Source organism: Panthera uncia, chromosome C2 (genome assembly GCF_023721935.1).
Source record: "Panthera uncia isolate 11264 chromosome C2, Puncia_PCG_1.0, whole genome shotgun sequence".
Taxonomy (NCBI): Eukaryota; Metazoa; Chordata; class Mammalia; order Carnivora; family Felidae; genus Panthera; species Panthera uncia.
The window spans coordinates 11,076,832-11,102,692 of NC_064810.1; the positions used below are offsets into that span (position 1 = coordinate 11,076,832).

Genomic DNA, 25,861 nt, shown 5'->3' on the forward strand with positions numbered 1-25,861 from the left:
GCGCTCTCTCTCAGAAATAAACGTTAAAAAAAGAAATCTGTATTTATGATACCAATTAACTTAATGCTTAAAGAGTTAAATTATTCCTGGGGCGCCTGGGTGGCGCAGTCGGTTAAGCGTCCGACTTCAGCCAGGTCACGATCTCGCGGTCCGTGAGTTCGAGCCCCGCGTCAGGCTCTGGGCTGATGGCTCGGAGCCTGGAGCCTGTTTCCGATTCTGTGTCTCCCTCTCTCTCTGCCCCTCCCCCGTTCATGCTCTGTCTCTCTCTGTCCCAAAAAAAAAAAAAAAACGTTGAAAAAAAATTAAAAAAAAAAAAAAAAGTTAAATTATTCCTGATCTTTACTTTACATTGTTTTATTTGATTTGATCAATGATGGCAGCAGTTTAACGAGAACGTTAAAAAGTTTATGCAAATCACCATGCTTCTCACCCTATCCAGAGTATCTTCACCGTAAAGAAAAACCACAAGGCTAGGTAGAATGTCAACATTCACAGATGATGGAAGGTAGTCAATTCAACATTTCTCTTGCTCTCCTGCAAGGCATTCCCCACATGACATCCAGAGTGATCCTTTTAATTTTTTTTTAACATTTATTTATTTCCAAGAGACAGAGAGAGACAGAGCACGAGTGGGGGAGGGGCAGAGAGAGAGATATTGAGAGAGAGAGAGAGAGAGAGAGAGAGACAGAATCCGAAGCAGGCTCCAGGCTCTGAGCTGTCAGCACACAGCCCAACGCGGAAGCTCGAACCCACGAACTGTGAGATCATGACCTGAGCCGAAGTCGTATGCCCAAACGACTGAGCCATCCAAGTGCCCCCAGAGTGATCCTTTTAAACAAAAGCAAAGCATGGAACTCCCCTGCTTAAAACTTACATTAGTTTCCTACTTCCACTGATTGAATAAAATCCAAACCAGCCGTCCCCTTTCTTCCTCACCTGTCTCTCCTGTGCTCACCGCACTTGGGTGACTCTGGCCTCCAGACAGTCAGGTCCTCAAACACTAATCTATTCAGCATGCTGACAACCAACTGCTGAGTGCTCATGCACTGTTCTAGGTCCTGGGGATAAAGCAGAGAACAACACAGACAAAACTCCCTGCCTTCCTGAAGCTTACATCCTAGTAACCTCTCTAACACGTTCTGTTCCTCCTCAATTTCTGTAATCATTTAAAGAATTTTAAGACAATTATAATGACTATATTTGAAGGTATGTGAAAATACTACCTATTATAAGTGTATTATCGTTTTCTGACTTTGTTTAATAGTAATTATCATAAGCAAAGGAGACAGGAGAAAAAAAAGAGGGGGATCTTTACTCACAGAAACTTGATATACCAGGAATGGCACTGATTTGTCAATTTTTGAAAGTTTGTCTCATACTAGCTCTACGGCTTTTATATGTCAGTGACCAAAATGTAATATCTCAATTGTGCCCGAATACAGCAGTGGGGTCTAAACAATTCCAGAAACTGAAAGATTACTTGTTTTCAAAATCTATTATCTTAAGTTTGCAGCAGAAATTGATTTTTATAAAACACCGAATCCGGGGCGCCTGGGTGGCTCAGTCGGTTGAGCGACTGACTTCGGCTCAGGTCATGATCTCACGGTTTGTGAGTTTGAGCCCCGCGTCGGGCTCTGTGCTGACAGCTCAGAGCCTGGAGCCTGCTTCTGATTCTGTGTCTCCCTCTCTCTCTGCCCCTTCCCCACTCATGCTCTGTCTCTCTCTGTCTCAGAAATAAATAAACATTAAAAAAAAAAAATTTAAAAAAAAACAAAACACCGAATCCACAACGAACAGACTTTTATCATAGATAATGCACAGGAACGGTGTTGTGTGTTTATACAACGGCTTATGATACAAAACAGGGCCCTTGTCAGAACAGTGTAACTGTTCGGGAAGTTTGCCTGGGAGAAAAGTAATGAGCCCTCCACACACACACACAGACAGACAGACAGAAAAAACAAGGGGATCCACTGGCATCTTGTTTCCTATGCTTTTACCACAAGAGCCAGGGTCCTCCTGAAGTAGGTTGGTTGGAGCATGGCACTAAAAGCCAGGTGGCTGCATTCACTTCCATGAGCTGTATCCACGTCTTGCAAATCCATGCCACCGCTCACCAGGACACTTGCAGACCAAGGATGAACAAAACCATCACAGACAGAGAAACAAGGCAAAATACGCAGTAAAGCAAGAGGATCAAAAGCACTGCCCTCCGGTATGAAGGAGAGGGCGTTTAATTTTAACCACCAAGGATTAAAAAAAAAAAACAACAAAAACTGACCAACTGCCATGACCTTGTTATTTTCACAGTCCTTTTCAGCTGAATCCCAAACTCCATCACATCCCTCAGTACACACTCCTCGTAGAGTGAAATGTACCTGAGCACCGTTCCCACACAACCTTGGTGGAACCCCACACTACACAATAGTGAGAATGGGTGTCAGTGACCAACTTAACACTGAGCCCGTGGCAGTCCTACCTCAGCACAGGCAAACTCAGGCCAAGAGACCTAAAGCCAGAGCGATTTCACCAATGCTCTCTCTGGGCCAAGAAGCTAGTAAGATAAGCTGCCAATTATTAATTCTACTAGGAAAAGGTCAAAAGAGCACTGATGAATTTAAGTAGTTTAACGTGTTTCAAATTCACCTTGTTAGAAGGCTACAAACCTTAGCAACAAAATGTTAATGATATTCTACCATCATGTTTATTAGGGTTTTTGTTTTGTTTTGTTTTTTAACGATCTCCCAATGGATCTGTGACATCTCTCCACAGTGAGGCCTTCACATTCCTGAAGTGAACTTCCAACAGGCTGCTTCAAATCTCCAAACTGGCCAACATCGAAATGTTTGGACAGACGCTCTGCTGTCTCCCTGATCGTACACCTGGATGCAATCATGTTTCCAAGGCAAGGCCACATTACAAGTGAACTGCTTTTTCAAATTTCACTAGTCTCCTCTGTGATTCTACTCCAGCTTTCCACGCAGGGGCACTTTAGGAAAACCACTACAGAGGAAAGACTAACAAGCTGCTGAGAGGTGAATGTTAGACAGTAGACGAGGCTTGTTGGTGAGCTAATTTATACTACTGACTTCTCAATCTTGAGAGGGACTCCAATTTGTACCCCGCCTGATCCATAAACTAATACATATCAGGGAATCTCTAGGTTATTCCAGAATAGAAATCAGGAATGTAAAAAATACCCCAAGGCCTAGAAATCACGTCCAGGGAACAGGCAATCCAGCACTGTGGCTGAGAGTTTGGGCTCTGGCATCAACACATCTGGGCAGCCACTTACTGGCTCTTTAAGTTCCTTAACTACTGGTACCTTAGTTTCCAAGGCGTATTCATCTAAAAAAGGGCAGTTTTGTAAAGATTGAGTGAGTTAGATTTGCAAAGATTGAGTGAGTGTTTATAAAATGATGCAAAAGGACTTGCTAAATGTTAACTATCACTATCATGGGTGTATGAATTTTCAGACTTTCCAGATCCTACTCCTGAACAGGTTACATTAACATGCCATTCTTCTTCCTAAAAATAATAATAATTCACTACGTTTGTTATTGGTTAAGTCACTCTACAAAAAAGGAAGTAGGAGAGAACACAGAACTCTCATCCCCCACTACAAGAATGTAAACTGCTGGGGTACCTGGGTGGCTCAGTCGTTTAAATGTCAGACTCTTGATTTTGGCTCAGGTCATGATCTCACAGTTCGTGAGACTGAGCCCCATGTCCAGCTATGTGCTGACAGTGTAGAGCCCACTTGGGATTCTCTTTCTCTTTCTCTCTGTCTGCCCCTACCCCTGCTTCAGCTCTTTCTCAAAATACATAAACATTAAAAAAAAAAAAAAAAAAAGAATGTAAATTGCTACAACTTTCCTAAATGGCAATATGTATCAATAAAACCTTACAAACCAGCAGGTACTGTACTTTGATTCTGCAACTTCGCTTCTAGAAACTTGTCCAAAGGGAAAAAAATGTCTCAAGAGTATACAGAGATGTATGTAGGAGTACAATAACTATAGAGTTATTGATAACCGTGGGGGGGGGGGGGGGGAAACAAAATGATGTCTAATAAAAATTAACTGGTTAAATTATCACATATAAAATGGGATCTTGGGGCGCCTGGGTGGCGCAGTCGGTTAAGCGTCCGACTTCAGCCAGGTCACGATCTCGCGGTCCGTGAGTTCGAGCCCCGCGTCAGGCTCTGGGCTGATGGCTCAGAGCCTGGAGCCTGTTTCCGATTCTGTGTCTCCCTCTCTCTCTGCCCCTCCCCCGTTCATGCTCTGTCTCTCTCTGTCTCAAAAATAAATAAACGTTTAAAAAAAAAAATGGGATCTTATTCAGTTATTAAACTTATAACTGTCAATATTGACACAGAAAGATTCATGGTAAGGTGTTATGTTAAGCAAAAATCAAAACAAAAAAACAAACAAAAAAAACCAAGTTACAAAATAATCATGTTTAGCAAGATCCTATATTTGTTACCAAAAACTGTATATAAAAAGCCACATGCACACAAAGAGAGGGTTTGGAGGGATACTTACTGAGTTAGTGGACTTATGAGTATTTTATAGTTTTCTTTTTACTTCTCTGTATTTCAATTTTTTCTACCATAAAGATGCGATTTTTTTTTTTTTAATCTTTATTTTTGAGAGAGAGACAGAGCAAGCAGGGGAGGAACAGAGAGACAGGGAGACATAGAATCTGAAGCAGGCTTCAGGCTCTGAGCTCTCAGCACACAGCCAGAGGAGGGACTCAAACTCAGGTCATGAGAGATCATGACCTGAGCCAAAGCTGGATGCTTAACTGACTGAGCCATCCAGGTACCCCGATGCGATTCTTTAAAGTACAAGGGCTATTAATGGATTAGCAGTTTGGTTCTGAAATGTACAATTAAGCTAAAAGTGATGACGAGGTTTATCTTTATTTAGAATATATATATATATATTTACATAATATGTGATGGTTTATTAGACACTTTAAAAATTATAATGTTTATTTATTTTTTGAAAGAGACAGAGACAGAGTGTGAGCGGGGAAGAGGCAGAAAGAGAGGGAGACACAGAATCTGAAGCAGGCTCCAGGCTCTGAGCTGTCAGCACAGAGCCCGACGCAGGGCTCGAACTCACAAGCTGTGAGATCATGACCTGAGCCGAAGTCGGATGCTTAACCAACTGAACCACCCAGGCGCCCCTATTAGACACTTTTAATGGTTATTTTTCCAACTTAAAAATTATACATATTTAGTACCAAGAAATTAGCAAGAGACTTCTTTTTCAAGCAAGGGATTTCTACTTACTACCATCAAGTGCAGTAGCACAAAAATTAAATGGATTAGCTTTGAGTTTCATATAATTTTATATATTCCAATTCTTCTCATTATCCTAATTACCATTTATTAAGTGAACATATCTCAAGAACTTATGAAAGCACTTTGAAGTATTTAAAGTCAACCTACTATTATTATTCCCATTCAACTGAAAACACTGTAGCATTGAAAAGTTAAGGAATTAGAATAAAGTCGTAGACTACATACAGTCAAACCCAATTTTCTATAGAAATTTTACTCCTAGGGGCATGTACGTGGCTTAGTCGGTTGAGAGTCTGACTTTGGCTATTCGTGGGTTCGAGCCCTGCATAGGACTCTGTGCTGACAGCCTGGAGCCTGGAGCCTGCTTTGGATTCTGTGCCTCCCTCTCTCTCTGCCCCTCCCCCACTCACCCTGCCTCTTTCTCTCCCAAAAGTAAACATTAAAAAAATTAAAAAGAATTTTGGGGCACCTGGGTGGCTCAGTCGGTTAAGCGTCCGACTTCGGCTCAGGTCATGATCTCGCGGTTTGTGAGTTCAAGCCCCGCATCGGGCTGTGTGCGGACAGCTCAGAGCCTGGAGCCTGCTTCAGATTCTGTGTCTCCCTCTCTCTGACCCTCCCCCGTTCGTGCTCTGTCTCTCTCTGTCTCAAAAATATAGAAACATTAAAAAAAATTTTTTTTAATTAAAAAGAATTTAAAAAGAAATTTTACTCCTATTCAGCACCCTCAACTACATAATAGAAGCTGTTATTTATGGGGTCCTACAATGGATTCTGAAAGAAAGGAGTGAAGGTCATATCATATTAGGATGAAAATGAAATTGGAAAACATACCAATTTTCTGTATTTTTTGTAAACCAGTTTTCACAGCATTATGTTGGGCTGATAGCGTGTCAAATGGTATTTTGAGATACTGGTAACATAGTAATTTACCACCACACTGTGACTTAAATTTACATTTTGAGTCTCTAAGCAGATATTTTGATAGGAGCCTTCTTTCCAGCTTAGCCACCTGGAGCGTTCTCTGCTTGGGAAAGGTTCTCTACTTCCAGTGCCAACCAAACTTAGAGAAATGACTGGGCACAGTAAATGAGGCTCCTAATTTATAAAATGGTCAGTGACCACTGACCACTAAGTAATAAGACCAATTTTACAAAGAAAGATTTTATTTTTTAACGTTTATTTGTTTACTAGGGAAAGAGAGCGCGCGCACTAGTGGGGGAGGGACGGAGAGAGAGAGGGAGACACAGAATCTGAAACAGGCTCTAAGCTCTGAACTGTAAGCACAGAGCCCTCGAACTCATGAACCGTGAGTCCATGACCTGAGCCAAAGTCCAACGTCTAACTGACCGTTTAACTGACCCAGGCGCCCCTTCCAGGCACTATTCTAATGGAGATAACAACGATGACCAAGCCTCTGCTCTTCTGAAAGGTATATTATACACAGGTGCATTACGTATCTGAAGGTCGTAGTCCGTTTTTTATTTGCAGCCAAAGATATAAAACTTCCTTTTTTAGGGGTTGCTGGGTGGCTCAGCAGGTTAAGTCAGACTCTTGATTTCAGCTCGAGTCATTATCTCAAGCCCCCGAATGGAGCACTGCACTGACAGCACGGAGCTTGTTTGGGATTCTCTTTCTCCTTCTCTCTGTCCCTCCTCCACATGCTCCCTTTCACGCGTTCTCTCGCTCTCAAACTAAATAAACATTAAAAAAAAAACAAAAACAAAAAACTTATGCTGTTACTTAAAAAAATTTGCTATCCACTTCAGGACATGGCCTTGGGAGGTGCTCATCAAGATGGAAACATAATGCCAGCTGTTTTCCAACTTTACTATTGCGGGAGAAATTCCTGGAGAACTTGTTCAAAAAACTGATTCCAGGGCCTCACTCCAGGAGTCTGATTCTGAGGTGAGATAACAGAAAAACCTGCATTTTTAACAAGAACCTCACTTACTGCTGATCTATGCGATCTGAGATCCGGACTCTGAGAAACCCACTAGTAGTTAAGTGGAACCATTCAGAAGAGAATAGCTGTAATGGCAGTGGGATTTGAACTAACATAAACCCAACCCTCGTGTAACTAATTCTGTATAATTCACAAAGCTAGCAAGTTAAAAAGATGAGAAGAATGGAGGAATTTACCAGCATCTCCTCAACGTCTTATGGCAGATTTGAATTTGCCTCAATCTAGGCATTTGGCGAAAAGAAGAACTTGAATTCTACCAATAGAATCAAGAATTAGGAAAAAAGAAATTTCTAGTCAAGTGCAAAAAAAAAAAAATGCTAAGAGGGACAAACATTTCAGGAAACTAACTTGCTACCACTCATTTTATGCCCTATTTCACAATGCTTAGTATCTGAACAATCCACAGGGTTCCAAAGTACATCAAAAATTTGTTCATTTCCTCTCTTACTCAGGCAGAATAATAATAATAGAGTTTTGTGAAGGTGCCCCGTGTCTCAGCAATTTCAACAGATACATTCTTAGATAAAGAAATACCTTTTTAAAAAAGTTCTATCAGAAATGCTCCTTACTGAAGCTACTTAAAGTAGTTTTAAATAGTTTTAATGCAATCACTAGATTAGTGTTCCTCATTTCCAATTTAGATTACTTGAAAATTCCTGGGTTCTTTACCAACCTCCTACAGAAAGAATTCTCTTCAACATTACAAATACGTACATTTTTGGTTATAAGCAAACACCTATCAGTGCAACATAAATATTTCAAGTAAACTAGAAAAAAAAAATGTTTAAACAAAAACAGCATTTTGGTCTCTGAGATAGACAGGTAGAAATCCTAACCTTAAAGGGGTTGGGGGGTGATTAAGCCTCTGCACCTTAAGTAATCTAAAAATAAAGGTATCCAGGACAAATACATTCCTCCCATTTTAGAGGTTAAGAGTAGCACTTCACAAAACAGCTGGCCTGCTGGGTCCTGGCCCCAGTTCCTAACCTCAGATCCTGTCCACTACATAATCCATGAGATCTCTGAGCCCGTTCTTCATCCATTCAAAGGGATTAGTAACACTGCCTCTCCGTTAACGGAATTGAGATTTTCCAGACGCATTTGTTCGTACAGTGTTTTTATTATCTATTCTTTTTATTGTACTTGCTTTTATTACTTGCACGTTTGACCACGGACACAACAAGAGTAGGATGCCAGGAGATAAGCACAAAGAAACGCATCTGCCGGAGTGCGCATATATTTAAAATTCCAGGCTGGTGCTGCCTTCGGAATATCACGGATGATGACAAAGTTCTAAAGGAAACTTTCATATTAAGAGGCTATCAAAAATCTCCGTAGCCTCCCACCCAACAGAAAAAGACGCTAATTTATTTCTTCAAAAGCAAAGCCTTCTTTGGTATGAATCACAACAAAAGATGCCCATAGGAAATGTTATCTGCGAAGTTGTTTTCTAATCCAAAGGCAAACAGAAGTAAAGGAAGGTGCAAGCCATTCCTCGCTGGTTTCCTTTTCCTGGGAATTCTGATTACATTTCCTCGTTCAAGCAAGAAGAGACCGCAATTGTGCCTCGGGTCCACACCATAAAACCGCGTCTGTGCGTAAAGAAGGGAAGGAGAGGCGGCAGACACCGGGGACGCGCTACCACCGAAAGGAGAGCCGCTTTCTGTTAAATACCATCAGTCAGCCGAGGCAGGACGACTTAGGGCCAAACGGCATTGACCGCCCTTCACTGACAGGGATTTCGCAGGCACACGACACAGAAAAAGAGATGAGCCGGGGACTCGAGGCCCGAGGGAGAGGCGGGCGGCGCGATGCCGCTCCCCGCGAGCTCCGGATCCCCGGGAGGCTGGCGGGGAGGCGAGGCTTGGCCGGCCCGCCACGCTCAGGCGGCGGAGGGCAGCGAGGTCAGCCCTGGAAGGGCCGACCGCTCCACGCCCCCTGGGGAGGGAGGGGACCCCGTTCGGCCGGCCGGGACTGCGGATGCTCATTCAACCCGAAGCCCGTCCAGCGGCCGCCACCCCCTTGGCCCGCCGCGGCGTCCCGGCCTCCCGACGCGGGCCAGCCGGCCGCCCCGCCGCCGCCCCCGGGAGGCTGGGGAAGGACGAGGCGCAGGGGCGGCGGGTGCCGCGCCTCCCAGGCACGCGGCAAAGGCTGAAGGGCGGCCCGAGGGACGCGCGCCGGCCCGAGGGACGGGCGCCCCGGGCGGCCATCGCGCCGACCCCTGCGCAGACCCCCGCCCCCGCCCCCGCTGCCTCCCAGTCCAGCCAGCTCCTCACCTCATCTCCAGGCGGGTCCGCGCTGCCGCCCCAGGGACAAATCAGTGCAGCTCACTTGCGGCGGAGAGGGACGCAGGAGCCTCAGCCCAACACACCATCCCCGCCCGCCTGCCCGCCTCTCCGTGCGTCCCGGAGCCCGCTAGGGATTCTCCCTCGCGAGCCGCCGTACTACGGAGCAACCAAGCTGCGCTCCCTCCCCTCTCCTCCGCTCTTCTCTACCTCCTTCTCTCCCTCCCTTGCTCCCTCGCTCCCACGTATCTCCTCATCTCCCTCCGTTGCCTCTCCCGCCCCCTTCCACCCCTCCATCTCCGCCCACAGATGGGTGGGAACGAACAGTCGGCCAATCGGAAGAAGGGGTCCGCACCTCCTTACCGCCCCCTACCGCTACCCCCGCCCACCGCAAGAACGGGAACGGCGGGCGGTTAAAAAAAAAAAAAAAAATGGAAGAAGACGGAATGACAGCCACATAAACCAATCATCAAGCGCAAAGGAGGCGGGGACTAGGACTCCCTCTTCTCCCTGCCCTCTTCCCAGAAGGTGTAACCAGAGGCTTCTGGTCTGGGATTTCCCTGACCGGAGTTATGGAGGTTTTGTTCCAAGGTTTTGTTGCATCTGTCCGTTGTCGTGCGAGGCAATAGGATGCAGTCAACTAAATTAGTTACAAAAGATTTTAAAGGAGAGAACAAGGAGGCGAAAAAGAGGCGGGCCACACTCCAGGGAAGGTGGTAGGGCAAATGGTTGGAATGAGGAAGGGTGTGGTCTTTAACATAAATTTGCATAAAACGGAACCTATCCGGGAGACTACAATTTCGTCCATGTATTTCGCCCCTGGTGTGACGATTCTCCTTCAAGCAGAGCATTCTGGGAGGTGTAGTTCCGAGTTCGGTTGCTATAGCGTTCTCCACAGCCTACGGTTCACGACTGACGAGCGACCTGCCCAATGGAAGCAGCGCCTGGGCCAGCAGGGGCGGGCTCTCTGCAAAAGGACTCCAAGGTGGCGGGCGGTGGCGGTGGCGGTGGCGAAGTTGCAGGCGGTTGGGGCGGCTCGGAGGCAGGTGAGCCCCCGGATCCGGTTTCTGTGTCTTGGGAAGCGGGGCTTTGGGCCTTGGACGCCTTGCGGAACTGTGCAACCCTGGGCTGAATGGTGGTTCGCGTTGCACCCCAACCCTAGACCCCCTCGGGCCCAGGCCTAGCTTAGCTGAGGCGGCTGAGGGGCGGGAAAGACTTGACGCGATTTCCTGGTCTTTACAGGTTTTGATTACAGGTTTTATCTCAGTTTGCATCTCCCTCTACCTTTATGGAAGCAAAAGTGTGGCAGTTCCCTTCCGCTGAATCCCCCAGATTGAATTTTTGCCCTCTGCTTTCTTTTTGTTCCTATAATTTGAGTTTTCCTTTCGCCCGTACAGTTTCTCTGCCACCACTTTTTCCTCCTTCACTTTCCTTTTTCGATGAGCCAATTACCTAAAGCAAGGATATTCGCATTCATGTGATTATACGGCCAGATATGCCCTCTTACGATAAACAGCGAAAAACTCTGGAGCGACGTGTAAGAATCACCTCAGTACCATGTTGACGCGCAGATGCTGACTCTATAGGTCTGGGCAGGGCCTGGGAGTCTGCATTTCTAACAAGCTCCCCCGGGTGCTGCTAGTCCACGTCGCGAGTGGCGAGGCTATGCATCATCTCGGCCTGATACAAATATAATGCGAGGCACTTAATTTTGACTCTTTTGGTAGCCACATTAAAAAACATGAACAGAAACGCGTGTGATTAATTTTAACAATATGTTTCATTTAAGTCCAAAATTTATCATTTCAACACCTAATCAAATACTTTAAACGTGAAATATTATAAATTATTTTATTTAAAGTATGCTCTATCCCGAATGCGGGCTTGAACTCACAACCACCCAGAGTCCCATGCTCTACTGACTGAGCCAGCCAGGTGCCCCAATTCTTTTTTTTTTATATGGTCTTTGAAATCCAATGTGTATTTTACACTGACAAGGCATCTTAGTTCTGACTAGACATAGGTCAGATTTTCCTTAGCCACCTGTGACTAGTGACTGCTGTTACTGGAGAGCGCAAGTCTAGATGGTGTATGGTTGCCCACTGCAGAAATTAGAAAGTGTTATGGGGCGCCTAGATGGCTCAGTCGGTTAAGCGTCCAACTTCGGCTCAGGCCATGGGCCATGATCTCACGGTTCATGAGTTCAAGCCCAGGGTCCCAGCCCTGGGTCCGGCTCTGTGCTGACAGCTCAGAGCCTGGAACCTGCTTCGGAGTCTGTGTCTCCCTCTCTTTCTCTCTGTCCCTCTTCTGCTCATGCTCTCTCTCTCTCTCTCTCTCTCTTTCTCTCTCTCTCTCTCTCTCAAAAGTAAACATTAAAAAAAGAATTTTTTTTTAAATCTGTTAAAGATCAAAGGGTTGCATGTGCTCAAACCCTCTGCTGCTCTGTGAGATGGGCCTCAGAACAACTTTAGAGCTTCTCTGCCCAATATGCAGAAATAGTAAAAATAGCCAACACTTTTTGCAGGGTTATTTTGTGCCAGGTGTTGTATTGAGTTCTTTGTGTGTATTTAATCCTTACAGCAACCCTTGGACGTAATTACTATTATCTCTATTTTGTAGATAACGGAATCGAAGGCCCAGAAGGTTAAAATATTAGCCTGAAGTCATACAGCTAGTAAGTAGGAGAACCAGGATTCAAATTCAGGTCAGTTTTGACTTATAAATCCTGTCGGCCCTTGCAGTATATAATTTTTATTTTCCAGTTTATGGCAGATGAAGTGTTCAGATTTCAAACAGAGAGGGTTCCCTCATACAAGTTCAATTTGTCCGTCAGTTGCAGTGAAATATTTTGGTAGTTTTACGACTCTCCATTTTTTTTAAGTAAGCTCTAGCTCAACATGGGGCTTGAACTTAGGACCCCAAGATCAAGAGTTGCATGCTCTACCGACTGGGCCATTTCCTATATTATAAATAGTAATAAAAGATATAACTTCCCCCAATAGTATATCCGGGCAGTAATGGCTCTTGATTCATTTGTGTGCCTCTCTGAAGAAAGGGGGTGGGAAAGCTTAAAAATTCTTAGAATGTTTCACTGTGGAATCACCGTGTTTGTTGGTTTTGTTTGTGATTAAGTCTTTTTGTTGTTTTTATTATTCTTAAAAACAAATGTATTCTTGCTCCTGTGACCTTCACATTGAATATTTCAAAGACAACATTATGATTTTTCTAGGCCCACCAAACAGTACTACGCTGAACTAAGGAGATTTATGATTAGAAAAGCAAAATGACACATACTAAAATATGATCTTTTGCTAAATATTTATTTCTATTTTTATATGTCGTAAGAAATATACATCTTGTGAATTATTTTCTCTTTATGTTGGATTTATTAGTACATATTTAGTCAAAATTACAGTTATTTTGCTTCTGAAGCAAGAAATGGTTTCTTAAAGATCCTATGGTGGATTGGAAAATTAAAGAAGCATTTACAAACAGCGATAATGTTAGTTAAAAGGAAGATTGTTTCAATCAATTGGAGAAGGGAGAGTGTGGTAGAGGTTTAGAAAGGATCCATCCATCAATCGCTTATCTCCCTCAGTACCCACCACCTGCATTGTCCCAGTGTCACATGATTGAGCTAGCATAAAGGGGAAAAGGTCATTCATCACATCACACCATTGCCACAATCAGAAGAGGCTGTCGCTTTAATATGGTCATCATATCCCCCATTCTCTTCAACTGATGCTTGAATCTTGTTTGTGAAGCCACTGTAAATGTGTATCCAGCCTCTGTATAAATCCTTCCAGTGATAGGAACCATGCAACTTCATGAATTTTCCTGTTTTAAATTAGATATCTAAAATGTGAAAGTAGAAAGTTCTTATAACACATGTTATTAACTTGAAAAACTTTTCAGGGTTTAGCCAGGTGGGAGTCCTATGACAGCCCCTTGTGTTCCCCTCTGGTCAGTTGTATGCAGCTAGTACAGTTGTGTGCAGCAAAACACCTGTGTGCTAATTGTTTCTGCAGTGTCCTTAGGTTATACAGATTCCCAGAGCCTGTTGTCCAAATGCAGAGAAGTCTTCTAATTATTACAACCACCCGTTTACCTCCTTCTTTAAAAATCAGAGCTGGTTTTATCTAGTTAGGACTACCATTCTGCACAACCTGAAAAGTAATGACATTTGAACAAAACCTCCAACTAGTTACTTTGATTATGCTGACCATATATATTTTTTAATTTTTTAATATTTGAGAGAGAGACAGAGACAGAGTATAAGTGGGTGAGGGCAGAGAGAGAACACAGAGGACACAGAATCCAAAGCATGGTTCCAGGCTCCGAGCTGTCAGCACAGAGCCTGATGCAGAGCTTGAACCCAAGAACTGTGAGATCATGACCTGACCCAAAGTTGGGTGTTTAACCGACTGAACCATTCAGGCGCCCCTGGTGATGCTAACCATATTTATTAACCAAATATTTGGGCATGTGGTCTGACATATTTCTTTATCTGATATGTGGATATATATGCAAATTCCCACAGAAGAGTAAGAACATTGTTAAAACTTATTTTTTTTTTAAAGAAGGCATTTTTCTGGAGTCACTTTTTTTTTTAATGTTTATTTTTGAGAGAGAAAGAGAAAGCGTGAGCGAGGGAGGGGCAGAGAGCGAGGGGGGCAGGGGATCTGAAGCAGGCTCTGTGCTGACAGCAGACAACCCAATGCACGGCTCGAACTCAAAAACTGTGAGATCAAGACCTGAGCTGAAGTTGGACACTTAACCGACTGAGCCACCCAGGCGCCCCTGTTAAAACTTAATATTAAGTCACCTCTTCAATATAACTAAAGAGTTACCCATTACAATCGAGCCAGCTAGTATGATAATGCTGTGTACCAGTCCTGGCATGATGATGAATATATTGGGCCATATTTTAGAGTAGACTTCACGTTTTTTCTGTAGTTTAGCTGCTTGACAGTCAGTATATCCTTGATATTCTTAAAAAGCAGGTGGGTTAGAAATATTATAACTGAATCCTGACCCCAAGTGGCCGCAATGTTGCAAAGTTGGTGTTAGAGACTAGTAGAAATTTGAGCACATATGAGTTCGGACTTTCAGGAATTACATTTTCCATAGAGTAACAGATGGATTGGATGAGGGAAGAAATGAAGCCACTAGGCAGTGGCCCAAGGCATTGAGATGTTAGCACATCCCTTGTGGTAACACCCAACAAAACCAAAAGTAAACGGGTGAGCCGGGACGTCATAAAGGAAAAGGAAACCTTATGGTCAATAACTTAATACAGAGGAAGGAATTATGATAGAGTCCAAAATATCCTTGATGACTTAAGATTGGTACCACAAAATCTTGTTTTGGGGAAAGCTGACTTCGGTTTTATGCCTGTTGAATTTGAAGAAGATCTGAAACTCTCAGAACACTGGGTTTGAAAGTGTAGAGGTTTTATTTACAGTTATTTACAATTATTAAAGATGAGCTCCTTGAGGGTTTAGTGTTGCAGAAGAGCAAATGGAGTTCATGTTGCTGTTATAACTAAGATGAAATCATTTGAAATTTCTTCCCGTTGATTTTTTAGAAATCCCTTTAAAGATCAGTATTTTTCTTTTAATTTGTTTTAATGTTTATTTATTTATGACAGAGAGAGAGAGCACATGAGTGAGTGGGGGGGGGGGGGGTCTGGAGGGAGACAAAATCTGAAGCAGGCTCCAGGCTCTGAGCTTGAACTCAGAAACTGTGAGATCACGACCTCACTGAGGTCGGACGTTTAACCAACTGCACCACCCAGGCGCCCCAAGATCAGTATTTCTTAATTGCTTTTTTTGAAGTGTTATATTCAAGTGTTTCTTCTTTGCACCAAAAATTATTTAAAATAGGTATCTTTTTTTCAAGATTTTATTTTTAAGTAATCTCTACACCCAGCATGGGACTCAAACTCACAGTCTTGAGATCAAGACTTAATCTTGATCTCTGACTTAATTTTTGTTTCTCCAGATTTTTTAATAGGTTTATTGTGCGACCATTATAAAAATTTAAAGTATTAAAAACATAATTCTCAGTTTGTGGACTTATGCCAAATATGTTTAAAATTTGACATACCTTGGGGCACCTAGGTCCAATTGGTTAAACGTCCTGGTTTCCGCTTGAGTCATGATCTCACAGCTCATGGGTTTGAGCCCTGCTGCGAGCTCTATGCTGACAGTGCAGAGCCTGCTTCGGATTCTCTCTCTCTTTCTCTCTCTCTCTCTCTCTCTCTCTCTGCCCTTCCCCCCACTCGCGCTCTTTCAAAATAAATAAGCTTATAAAAATAAAATAAAATCTGACGTACCTGGAAAAATATAAAATCTTTATGCTTATAGGGCATATCAGCCTATGTTTTTAAACAGATTTACTTTCATTTAAGAGTTTTCTGTAGCACTTTTTCACAAAGTTTACTGTAGAACATATTTTGAAGTTATATGACACTCATTCTTGGAAATGGCATGATAAGTATTATATTCTTTATTTTATATTTTTATTTTATAAAATATCGATTTTATTTTCTGTGTGCACATATCTTTACATTCAGTAAACATTTAATAGTGGACTAAGTGTTGCATTTAGTCTAGACCAGTGCCTAAGAAACTATACCACCCATCATACCATTTTCTTAGTTTAAGAACTCAGTATTCCTTCTTGTGGTCTGCAAAACAAATAAATAGCATTTCCTCAATTTTCTTCTGACCAGTTTTCTAAAAACACTTTTTTTCCTTCACTATGTAACTTTGAGGGTCTTTTTGTTCCCACGTGGTTTTTTATTGGACCAACTAAGTCTGGAAGAACCAATTAGGATGATCTGATTAAAAATATTGGCACTGCTTTAGGGGAAACTAGGAATACAAGCAAGTAGTTATCTCCCAGGGTCTTTGAAATTGGGGTACATGCAGTGTGAGGTCCATGTGACTTGATCTGGGAAACATGTCCTGTTTTAAGATGCAGTGGGCAGGGGCGCTGGCTGGCTCAGCTGGAGGACCATGCGACTCTTGATCTCCAGGTTATGAGTTCAAGCCCCACTTTAGGTGTAGAGGTTACTAAAATCAGTAAATAAACTTAAAAAGAAAAAAAGTTACCATGGGCAGGGGAAACAGTGGCTTCCAAAATTACAACAGGAGATGCTTTGAAATCAAAGTGTTGTTACATAATTGTTCCGCTCCTCAAAAGGGAAATACTAGTAGCTCCCAACTGAGTAGAAGCAGTGATTTCTTTTTTTCTTTAATAATAATAGATATTGATTCTCCCAAGCTATCGCTGGGAAAACCTACTAGTTAGTAAGCAAATAAAGCAAGGTTTTGTTTGTCAGTACGTAACAAAATCTGGAAGCATAGAACAGATGGGGTAGATTAAATGTTACTGGGAGTGATTTCAGAGAAGGAGTAGGACTTGAGTTTCATTCAGTTCGCAGAATCTGTAGAGTAAGTTCAGCACAGTCTCCGAGAACAAGCAATGCCTGGAAGCCCTGAGACAAGGGTGACCAGATGGCATGGAGTCACTGACTAGCTCAGAAAGAGAGTGTGTGTTAGAGAAATGGGGGAGTAAAGTAGATTAGGGACAGTGAGTATGCATTTTAGGCAGCCTTGAAAGCTAGGCAGAAAAGGTTTCTTTAACATCGTACATACACACACCTGCAACCAAAGGGTTAGAACTGAATTAACATCAGACCTCGCTCAGCCTATTTTTTCTATACTTTATTGATACATGCTACATATATAGATTTTTTTTTTTAAGTTTATTTATTTATTTTGTGAGAGAGAGAGAGAGAGCGAGCGAGCAGTGGCAAGAGAGCATGCGAGCCTGGGAGGGAGACAGAAGTTTCTAAGCAGGCTCCGTGTTGTCAGCAGAGAGCCTCAGTCAGGGCTGAATCCCAGGAACCGTAAAATCATGACCTGAGCCGAAAGGAGGACTTGTCACTTAACCAACTGAGCTACCCAGGTGCCCCGCTACATACACAGTTTCTATGTCTTGAATGTGTGTTCATGTCTATTAGCTCCAGCATTTGATTATCACATTCTAAAAAGCAGCAACCATTGCCAAACTACTCAGTAAAGACCCTTTCTATGGATCCATTAGATCCACTAAGACTCAACATACAGGGTTGGCTTCATGGTTTGGGACCTATGCAGTTACACTGGACTTTGCTGTCAGAAGGAACCTGTGCTTGGTTCAATTCTCTGCTATCACTGTCTTGAAATTTTAATAATTTCTAGAGAAGGTTCCCTGCTCTTTCATTTTGCAATGAGCCCTGCAAATTATACAGCCAGTTCTAACAAGTACTTAATAATTATCAGTCAGTCCTGAACTAAAGGATATAGGATTCTAGTTTTAAGTGACATATCTAAGGTTAGCAGCTCAGTAGAAAAACCATTAACTGTAATGGTCAAGAGAAATGACTTTGGAGTGGGTAGTACCTGGTCTGGCCCAGCCCTGGCCCAGCTGGTGCTATGACACCCTAGGTATGTACCTTCACTTCTGGAAGACTCCTTTTTCTCATCCATAAATTAAATGCAATAATAGTACTTTCACCAGAAAGTATATTCAAGAATGTTCTTAACAGGATAGTTTGTTAAAGGCCCCAACTGGAAACAATCAAATGTCTGTCTGGAGTGGAATGGAGAAATAGTAATTTATTCATACAATAGAATATAGTATAACAAGGATGATGAATGAACTACAACTATAGGAAACAACATGGATGATGCTCACAAACATAATATCGAGAGAAAAACCAGACATGAAGGAGTATGATTTCACTTCTAGAGAGTCAAAAACAGACAAAAGTAATCTGTGCTATTGAAACTTGGGATGTTGAGTATCCTTAGGGGAAGGTGGTGACTAGAAGGGGAACAAGGGAGCTTCTGGAGTTCTAGTAATGTTATGTTTTCTTGCTGTGACATGGCCATATTCACTTTGTAAAATTCAGTAAGCTCTTCATTTAGGATCTGTGAACTTTGCTGTGTATATTTTATACTTCTATAAAATTTACATTAAGAAATAGTCTTGGGGCACTTGCATGGCTCAGTCAGTTGTGCATCTGACTCTTGATTTTGGCTCCGATCATAATCCCAGGGTCACCGGATTGAGCCCTGTGTCAGACTCCACCCTGAGCATGGAGCCTGCTTAGGATTCTCTCTCTCCTTCCCTCGGTCCCTCTCCTTTGCTCATAAGCACTCTCTCTCTCTAAAGTAAAATAAAATAAAGAAATAGTCTTGCCATACAATTACAATTGGCCCCTGAACAAGACTGGGGTTAGGAGAACCAACCCTCCGAGCAGCTGAAAATCCACGTGTAAGTTTTGACTCCCAAAAACTTAACTACTAATAGCCTACTGTTGACTGAAAGCCTTACTGATAACAATCAACTCATATTTTGTATGTTATATATATATATATATATATATATATATATACATATATATATATTATATTCTGTATTCTTATAATAAAGTAAGCTACAGAAAAGAAAATGTTATTAAAGTCATAAAGAAGAGAAAAAATATTTACAGGACTATATTGTAAAAAAAAAATACACATGTAAGTGGACCTGTGCAGTTAACTCATTTGAGAGTCAACTATGTTATGAAAATTAAACAGTTGTGGAATCCTTAGAGATGCTTCCATAAGTTCACAGAATATAGGTTTAAAACTTCCATTAAGTGGTTTATAAACTGATACAGAAGAATCAGGGATACGGTTTTAAGACTTTGACAGCCCTTTAAATACCACCTTTGGTAATTAAAATTGAGCTCTGTGGCCCTTGTAAAAAAATTTTTTAACTGCGTCTAATAATTTTTACTGAATAGCAAAGTAAAATCAAGCACCTCACCTTTGTGTGAAAGGTTGAACTACATTCTTAGTAAGACATGTACCCAGAGATTGTTACATATTCTCTTATTTAATCACTTTCAGGAATTATTATCTAAATTGTTTGTTTGAAAACTACATTTATCCTTTGCCAGCATTATTTTTCTTTTTTTTTTTTAATGTTTGTTTGTTTATTTACTTATTTATTTTGAGAGGGAGAGAGAAAGAAAGAGGCAGAGAGAGAATCCCCAGCAGGCTGCGCTATCAGCACAGAGCCCAACACAGAGCTTGATCTCACAAACCATGAGATTGTGACCTGAGCTGACATCTAGAGTTGGATGCTTTAACCAACTGAGCCACCCTGGCACTCCAGCCAGCATTATTTTTCAATTTTTGCTTTCATTTAGTCTGGGAGATACTTCATTTCATATTTATGTATAAATATATATGTTTTTTTTTTTTTAGGGGACTATGAAAGGCTTATATTTTCAAAAGAGTTCTACAAATGAAGAAATAACATTTGTATTTCAAGAAAGGGTAAGAAAAAATGGTTTGATTATTCTCTATATGTAATAGAATCAGTTTTAAATGACCTGTTATTATTTTAAGTGGAACTAAGTGAGATAAAATTACTTTAATGAAATTTACAAAGTGCTTTAATCTTAGGTGAAAATGATGGTCCATATTATGGTATAAATATATTTTTTTAAAGAGTTGCAAAGGAGTTTTTAGTTCCTCAGGGTGGTGGTATAACATATAATTAGGAAAACAGAGTAATCTTGATAGTCTTATATGTTGCAGAATTAACCCAGCATATTCAGGATCCCACAGTAAAGTGAGTATTCAGATTGTAGCCATATTTCAGAAAATATTTCTCTCATGTTGTAAAATGAAAGGGGGGGGGGGGAAGCATTGTTTTCCACACTAATTTCTGGGGTTTGCAAATTTAATTTGCTAAACTTTAAATTGTCTCTCATTTTTGACCAAGAACAGGTAGTAGAATTTTCATGTGTTGGTGATTGAAAGGTTTGTGGCAACCCAGAATCATTCCACTGTCAACTTAGGGCCCAAAACTAAGTGCTATATTTATTTCATGGTAGTAATAAGAATTTCTAGATCATGAACACAATCCAGTTTTTCTGTTATCTTTCATTAACTCCAAAATTAAAGTTAAGTCAGGAGTCTAAATCTCAAACAGCTGGGTTTCTGCCATTAAATCAGGATGAAGCTCTCAGAGGTTTGATTGGCTCTTGGGAAGAATCATGTACAGGTTCATATAGTCATTAGTAAAATCCACATATTCATTGATATTATTGAATATCTTCATAATATCACCAAATACTATCAAATCTGAAACTTACAAAGAGACACTCCCAGAGTATCATGTCCATGTCAGATAAAACACTGATCTCTTTGATAGGTTATAGGAGGAGCTACACAAGTAGATATTCCTACCCAGCTTTTGATCTAATTTGGGGGAATATCAGGAGTTGAGGGAAGTATTTTAATTATTGGTGCCAGGATATGGTTATTTGGCAGAAGTGATAATATATTTAATAAATAATATAATAGGTGGATGATATTGAGTGCCTGAGTGTGAACGATTCATTGCCGTTAAAGGTATATCTAGCTGTGGAATAGGGGGGTAATTAAATGCCTTTAAGTTTGTGCTTTGACCCCAAAATCCCATGTGGCATGCTGAAATGTCCAAGACAGATATAAATAAGGTAAGTTAAGTAAGATACACAAGTGACACTAAACAACTTCATTTATAGCATTAAGAAAATTCCAAAATCAGTGAAGGCTATGTGTCATGTGTATAAGGATATCCCTGTACGTGCAAAGATTTGATGCTTTGAGATTATTTAGATTCAAAAAAAGTATGGTATTTGCTCTACTTTGTTACCCTAAAAATTTACTGCCTACACATATACCCATGTTGGTATCCATTCATTTTCAAAATAACTACCCTACAGCTTTTTAAACATTTTATCCCCAAATTCCCTTTCTACTTTTTGCATTCTATATTATTCGATAATTGCTTATGGCTTTTTCAATTAAATTAGCTATAAGATTTGGAGTGGGGTGTGTTTAGTTTTGTTCAATTATGTATGGCAGTTTTCACAACATAAAGGCATGTTCTCAAAAGAATATTATCATTTGGTTCTAGGAAAATCTTCCTGTTACAGAGGATAACTATGTGAAACTTCAGGTTAAAGCTTGTGCTCTGAGCCAGATAAATACAAAGGTACGATGCTTTTATTTTGACCAAAAGTCAAATGAGAGTGTCCTGGTATATTTAGTGTACAAATAAATCATGATAACTGACTTCTGAGTGCCAAGAAATTAACATCCTTAGAACATTAAAACAGGGAAGATATATAATGTGAATTTGTGTGTTTTTATATTATTATCTAACTATATTATTATTATATTATATTATTATATTATATTAGTATCTAACTATATTATTATCTAACTATATTATTCTATATTATTATCTAATAACTATATTATTATCCTACATTTTATATTATTATATGAAATATTTTATAAACTACATTGTGGAAGGCTGAGAATTTATAATTACTATAGCCTATTAATCAAGGAATAAATTATTTTTATAAATATACTAAAAATAAAACTAGGAATCTCATCGGTGATTTATTAACTATTCTGTAGATATTTCTAGTTAATGTCTTTAGATAGAGTTCACATTCTTCTTGTCATTTTTCTTTGTCTTTCCCTCTTGCTCATACATACATATCCCACCCTCATACAACCCCACAGTATTCTTCCATTATTGACACGAAGTACTTGAAAAGTCTTCAAATAGTAAATAAAGTGTGGTTAAATGTGCCATGATAAAGTAGGTCCATTTACTCAGTTTTGTAAAGATTAATACTGTAGTTTTATTGGACCCTTAACTAACTGGATTATAATGCCATCATAATCTCTAGAAATCTAAAAGTTTTCTGCGATTAAGTCACATTTAGGAAACTTACAGAGCAAAGTCATAGGCTTCCATTGGGCAACATGAGCATGACTTGAGAAGTGAATTAGTAAGATGCCTTGAAATCCTTTCACCAGAAGTGCTGGTACTCCTTCCAAGGTGTGCTTTTTATTTAAGTTTATATACTTATTTTGAGAGCGAGAGAGAGAGAGTGCAGGTAGGGAAGGAGCAGAGAGAGAGAGTCCTAAGCAGGCTCTGTACTGTCAGCACAGCCTGACACAGGGCTCAAACCCTCAAACTGTGAGATCATGACCTGAGCCAAGATCAAGAGTTGGACTCTTAACTAAGTGAGCCACCCAGGTACCCCCCAAAGTGTTCTTTTTAAAACTATGAAAAATTCATTGAAATCCCAGTCTAGGAAAATTATCTAGCAGAAAGAAATGGTCCATTAGAGTAAAATCAGTTTAATGAAATATTGTCCAACTATTAACCTTTATGGAATGGTTATGGAAGCTGTGGTAATGCAAGAAAATACTTGTGGCGAGTAAAGGACACAGGAGGTAGTTGTTACGTCCATAATGAAGATGTAACATGGCCACATGAAATAAAATGTCCACACAAAAGAAATACTGTAGAACATCCAGTATTTCCAGGAGAATGTCATAGGAAAATCTTAGGAAAAGCATAAAGTTGCACACTGAACAAAAGACTTTTCTGGCAATTAGGTATATACCAGAAATCCAAAAAATTTTTAAATAAAGGAAGGGTGCCTAGATGGCTCGGTCAATTCTTGATCTCAGCTCAGGTCTTTATCTCAGGGTCATGAGTTCAAGTGCCTCAATGGGCTCCACGCAAAGCATGAAGCCTACTTTAAAAAAATAAAACAAAGAAATATGCAAGACAATTATATCAATTTATTTTTCTTGCTGTTCCTAAAATCCTATGATCTCTTTAAATCTGTCTAGCATCTCTCATATTATTATAACATTATAAGTGGCAGGAACTTAAACTACAGGTTTATGTACACTCTGCCACTTTAAAAGTCAAGTACTTAATTTGTTCAGAATCTAACAAAATACTAACCTCTTGAAAAAGAATTTTATCCTTGGGGCACCTGGGTGGCTCAGTCAGTTGAGCATCTGACTTCGGCTCAGGTCATGATCTCACAGCCCGTGAGTTCAAGCCCCGTGTCGGGCTCTGTGCTGACAGCTCGGAGCCTGGAACCTGCTTTGGATTCTGTGTCTCCCTCTCTCTCTGCCCCTAACCCACTCACATTCTGTCTCTGTCTCTCTCAAAAATAAATAAATATTAAAATAAATAAATAAATAAAATAAAAAAGAATTTATCCTTTAAAAAAAGAAACTCAAATCTGAAATTATATGGCAGTTGCCCTTCTGTATATCCATCACTTTTCCCATCTGCCCCTTACCTAGGACTTGTGAGAAGCTCATATGATTTCTAAGGACGTGGGAACAGAGAACCTTCTGTTCTCATTGCCTACATCCCCTCTGTTCAAAAAGGCCCTCTCCAAATTCCCTTCGCCCCACCAGAATGAAGTGACTGATAAAAAGTATTTAGTCAACCAAGAAGAGTTTGGGCCATAATTTTTGTTGGCAACATAAAAATGCTAAACAAAGAGTGTTAATGGTGATTTGAATAACACACATACCTAAATTCTCCATATCAACTAATTTCTCAGCAAACTCTTTGTTTTCCTACTGTAGAGAGAAACTTATTCTGTGAAGTTACTTGTTTTGTCTTAACTCCAAAAATTAAATCCTATTTGTTTTTTCTGTGGTTTGATTTTTGCTCTTGCGTTCCTCATATATGAGAAAAGGCCAGGATTTATTCTTAACAGTAAACAGTCTTTGTCATGATTTAGCTTCTAGCAGAAATGAAGATGGAGAAAGAGTTCTTTCCTGTTGGGAGAGAAATTGCTGGAATTGTGTTAGATGGTAAGTTTACAGATATAAATATCTATTTATTTTCTAAGATGAAAGAATTAAATGGTAGCTAATTGGTTTACCAGTACAGAAAATTACATATACTTCCTCAAATGTGAAATTTAATTATACAGAAATGTTTCCCTTTTTTAATTAAAAAGAAAAATGGAACTTAATTGGTGTTTTATAATTGAAGAGCTTATTAGAGTTTAGTAAATATTTAGGGATTATGTGTTTAAATCCATGAGTAATCATATGGAATAGAATGATCAACATTGTTCTTTTCATGATATTTACAAACCATAAATTGCCTGTGTAAGTGGGCTTTGGGCCAAATTTATAATAGAAACTGTATTCACATTCAATTTGTTATGTTTGCCTAAAATTGAGCATTTAAAAGTTAAGCAGTTTGCTCATGCAAAAATGGGTTCTTGGGAGAAATAACCAGTAAGATTTTATGGTCGCCTTAAATTTAAAAAAAAATTGTTTCTAAGTTTTATTTAATAAATAATGAGTAAGTAGTGGTCTTAACATGCAAGACAGTAAGCCTAAGTATTTGAGATCGTTGTTTTTAATGTTTATTTATTTTGAGAGAAAGGGAGAGTACACATGCACATGTATACACGTGCAGGCAGGAGAGAAGCAGAGAGAGAGGGAGAGAGAGAATCCCAAGCTGGCTCCACACGGTCAGCACAGAGCCTGACGCAGGACTTGATCCCACAAGCCGTGAGATCATGACCTGAGCCGAATCAAGAGTTAGATACTTAACCAACTGAGCCACCCAGATGCCCTGAGATAATTTGTTTCTAAATAGATCTATGTTTCATATTCATTGCTAATTGGTAGTTCATGATCAGTCAATATGTTTGCTCTTTCTGCATATGTGAATGAATGAATGAATGAGTATATAATGTGGGTTCGACTATTTGAGTTTTACCTGTGATTTTAATCTATAATATATTTGACTCTTCCTCAATGTTTTCTTCAGATATAGCTAAAATACAATTTCTTCTTTCTTCTGCTCAGAATGTAGGAAAGTAAAAGTAAAAATTTTAACAGCTAGAACATGATGAGTCATTTAATTCATTCATTTATTCATCTGACATTTAGTAAGCATTTGCTAAGCGCTTGGGATATTAAATAAGACAAAGTCCCCTGCTGTCAAAGAATTTACTATCTAGGGGAAAGACAGATACATACATATGAGCAGATTATTATGAAAGCTCAGAAGAGAGATACCCAACCCTGCCAGAAGAAACAGGGAAGGCTTCTTGGGTAAGTTAACCAGACAGCAAGGAGGAGAATCATACTCAACACAGAGGATATCATGAACAAAGACAGAAGCAAGTAGTCATGTGATGCATTGTAAGCCTCTGTAGAGTTTGGTATTGCTAGAGCAAAAGCAAAGTTCTGGGCAGGAGTCGGAGGCAACATACTTGGCAGCAGAGAAACATTGTGTTAAAATTCTCCTTTAAAAACAGCAGAATTAAAGATAACAAAATATTTTAATGATATGAACACTGATTCCTTCCCCCCAAAATATGAAGCAGGAAGGTAGACA

At 40.3% G+C, this 25,861-nt stretch overlaps 2 protein-coding genes across 5 annotated transcripts in view; one reads left to right on the top strand and one right to left on the bottom strand.

The window, feature by feature from the left end:
- Nucleotides 1-9,940, bottom strand: part of ITSN1 (intersectin 1) — a 219,303-nt gene extending 209,363 nt beyond the window's left edge. The window contains exon 1 of one of the 2 annotated variants that reach the window (XM_049629272.1): nt 9,551-9,940. The gene's annotated coding sequence lies outside the window, so the exon portion shown is untranslated. The remainder of the gene's footprint in view (nt 1-9,550) is intronic. The other variant, XM_049629271.1, reaches the window with a different exon arrangement.
- Nucleotides 9,941-10,361: 421 nt separating this feature from the next.
- Nucleotides 10,362-25,861, top strand: part of CRYZL1 (crystallin zeta like 1) — a 34,045-nt gene continuing 18,545 nt past the window's right edge. Inside the window, exons 1-5 of one of the 3 annotated variants that reach the window (XM_049629292.1) lie at nt 10,362-10,605; nt 12,179-12,263; nt 19,870-19,941; nt 21,575-21,652; nt 24,240-24,312. In XM_049629292.1, coding sequence (XP_049485249.1) covers nt 19,876-19,941; nt 21,575-21,652; nt 24,240-24,312 — 217 coding nt within the window. In that variant the 5' untranslated portion in view covers nt 10,362-10,605; nt 12,179-12,263; nt 19,870-19,875. The remainder of the gene's footprint in view (nt 10,606-12,178; nt 12,264-19,869; nt 19,942-21,574; nt 21,653-24,239; nt 24,313-25,861) is intronic. The other 2 variants (XM_049629291.1, XM_049629290.1) reach the window with 2 other exon arrangements.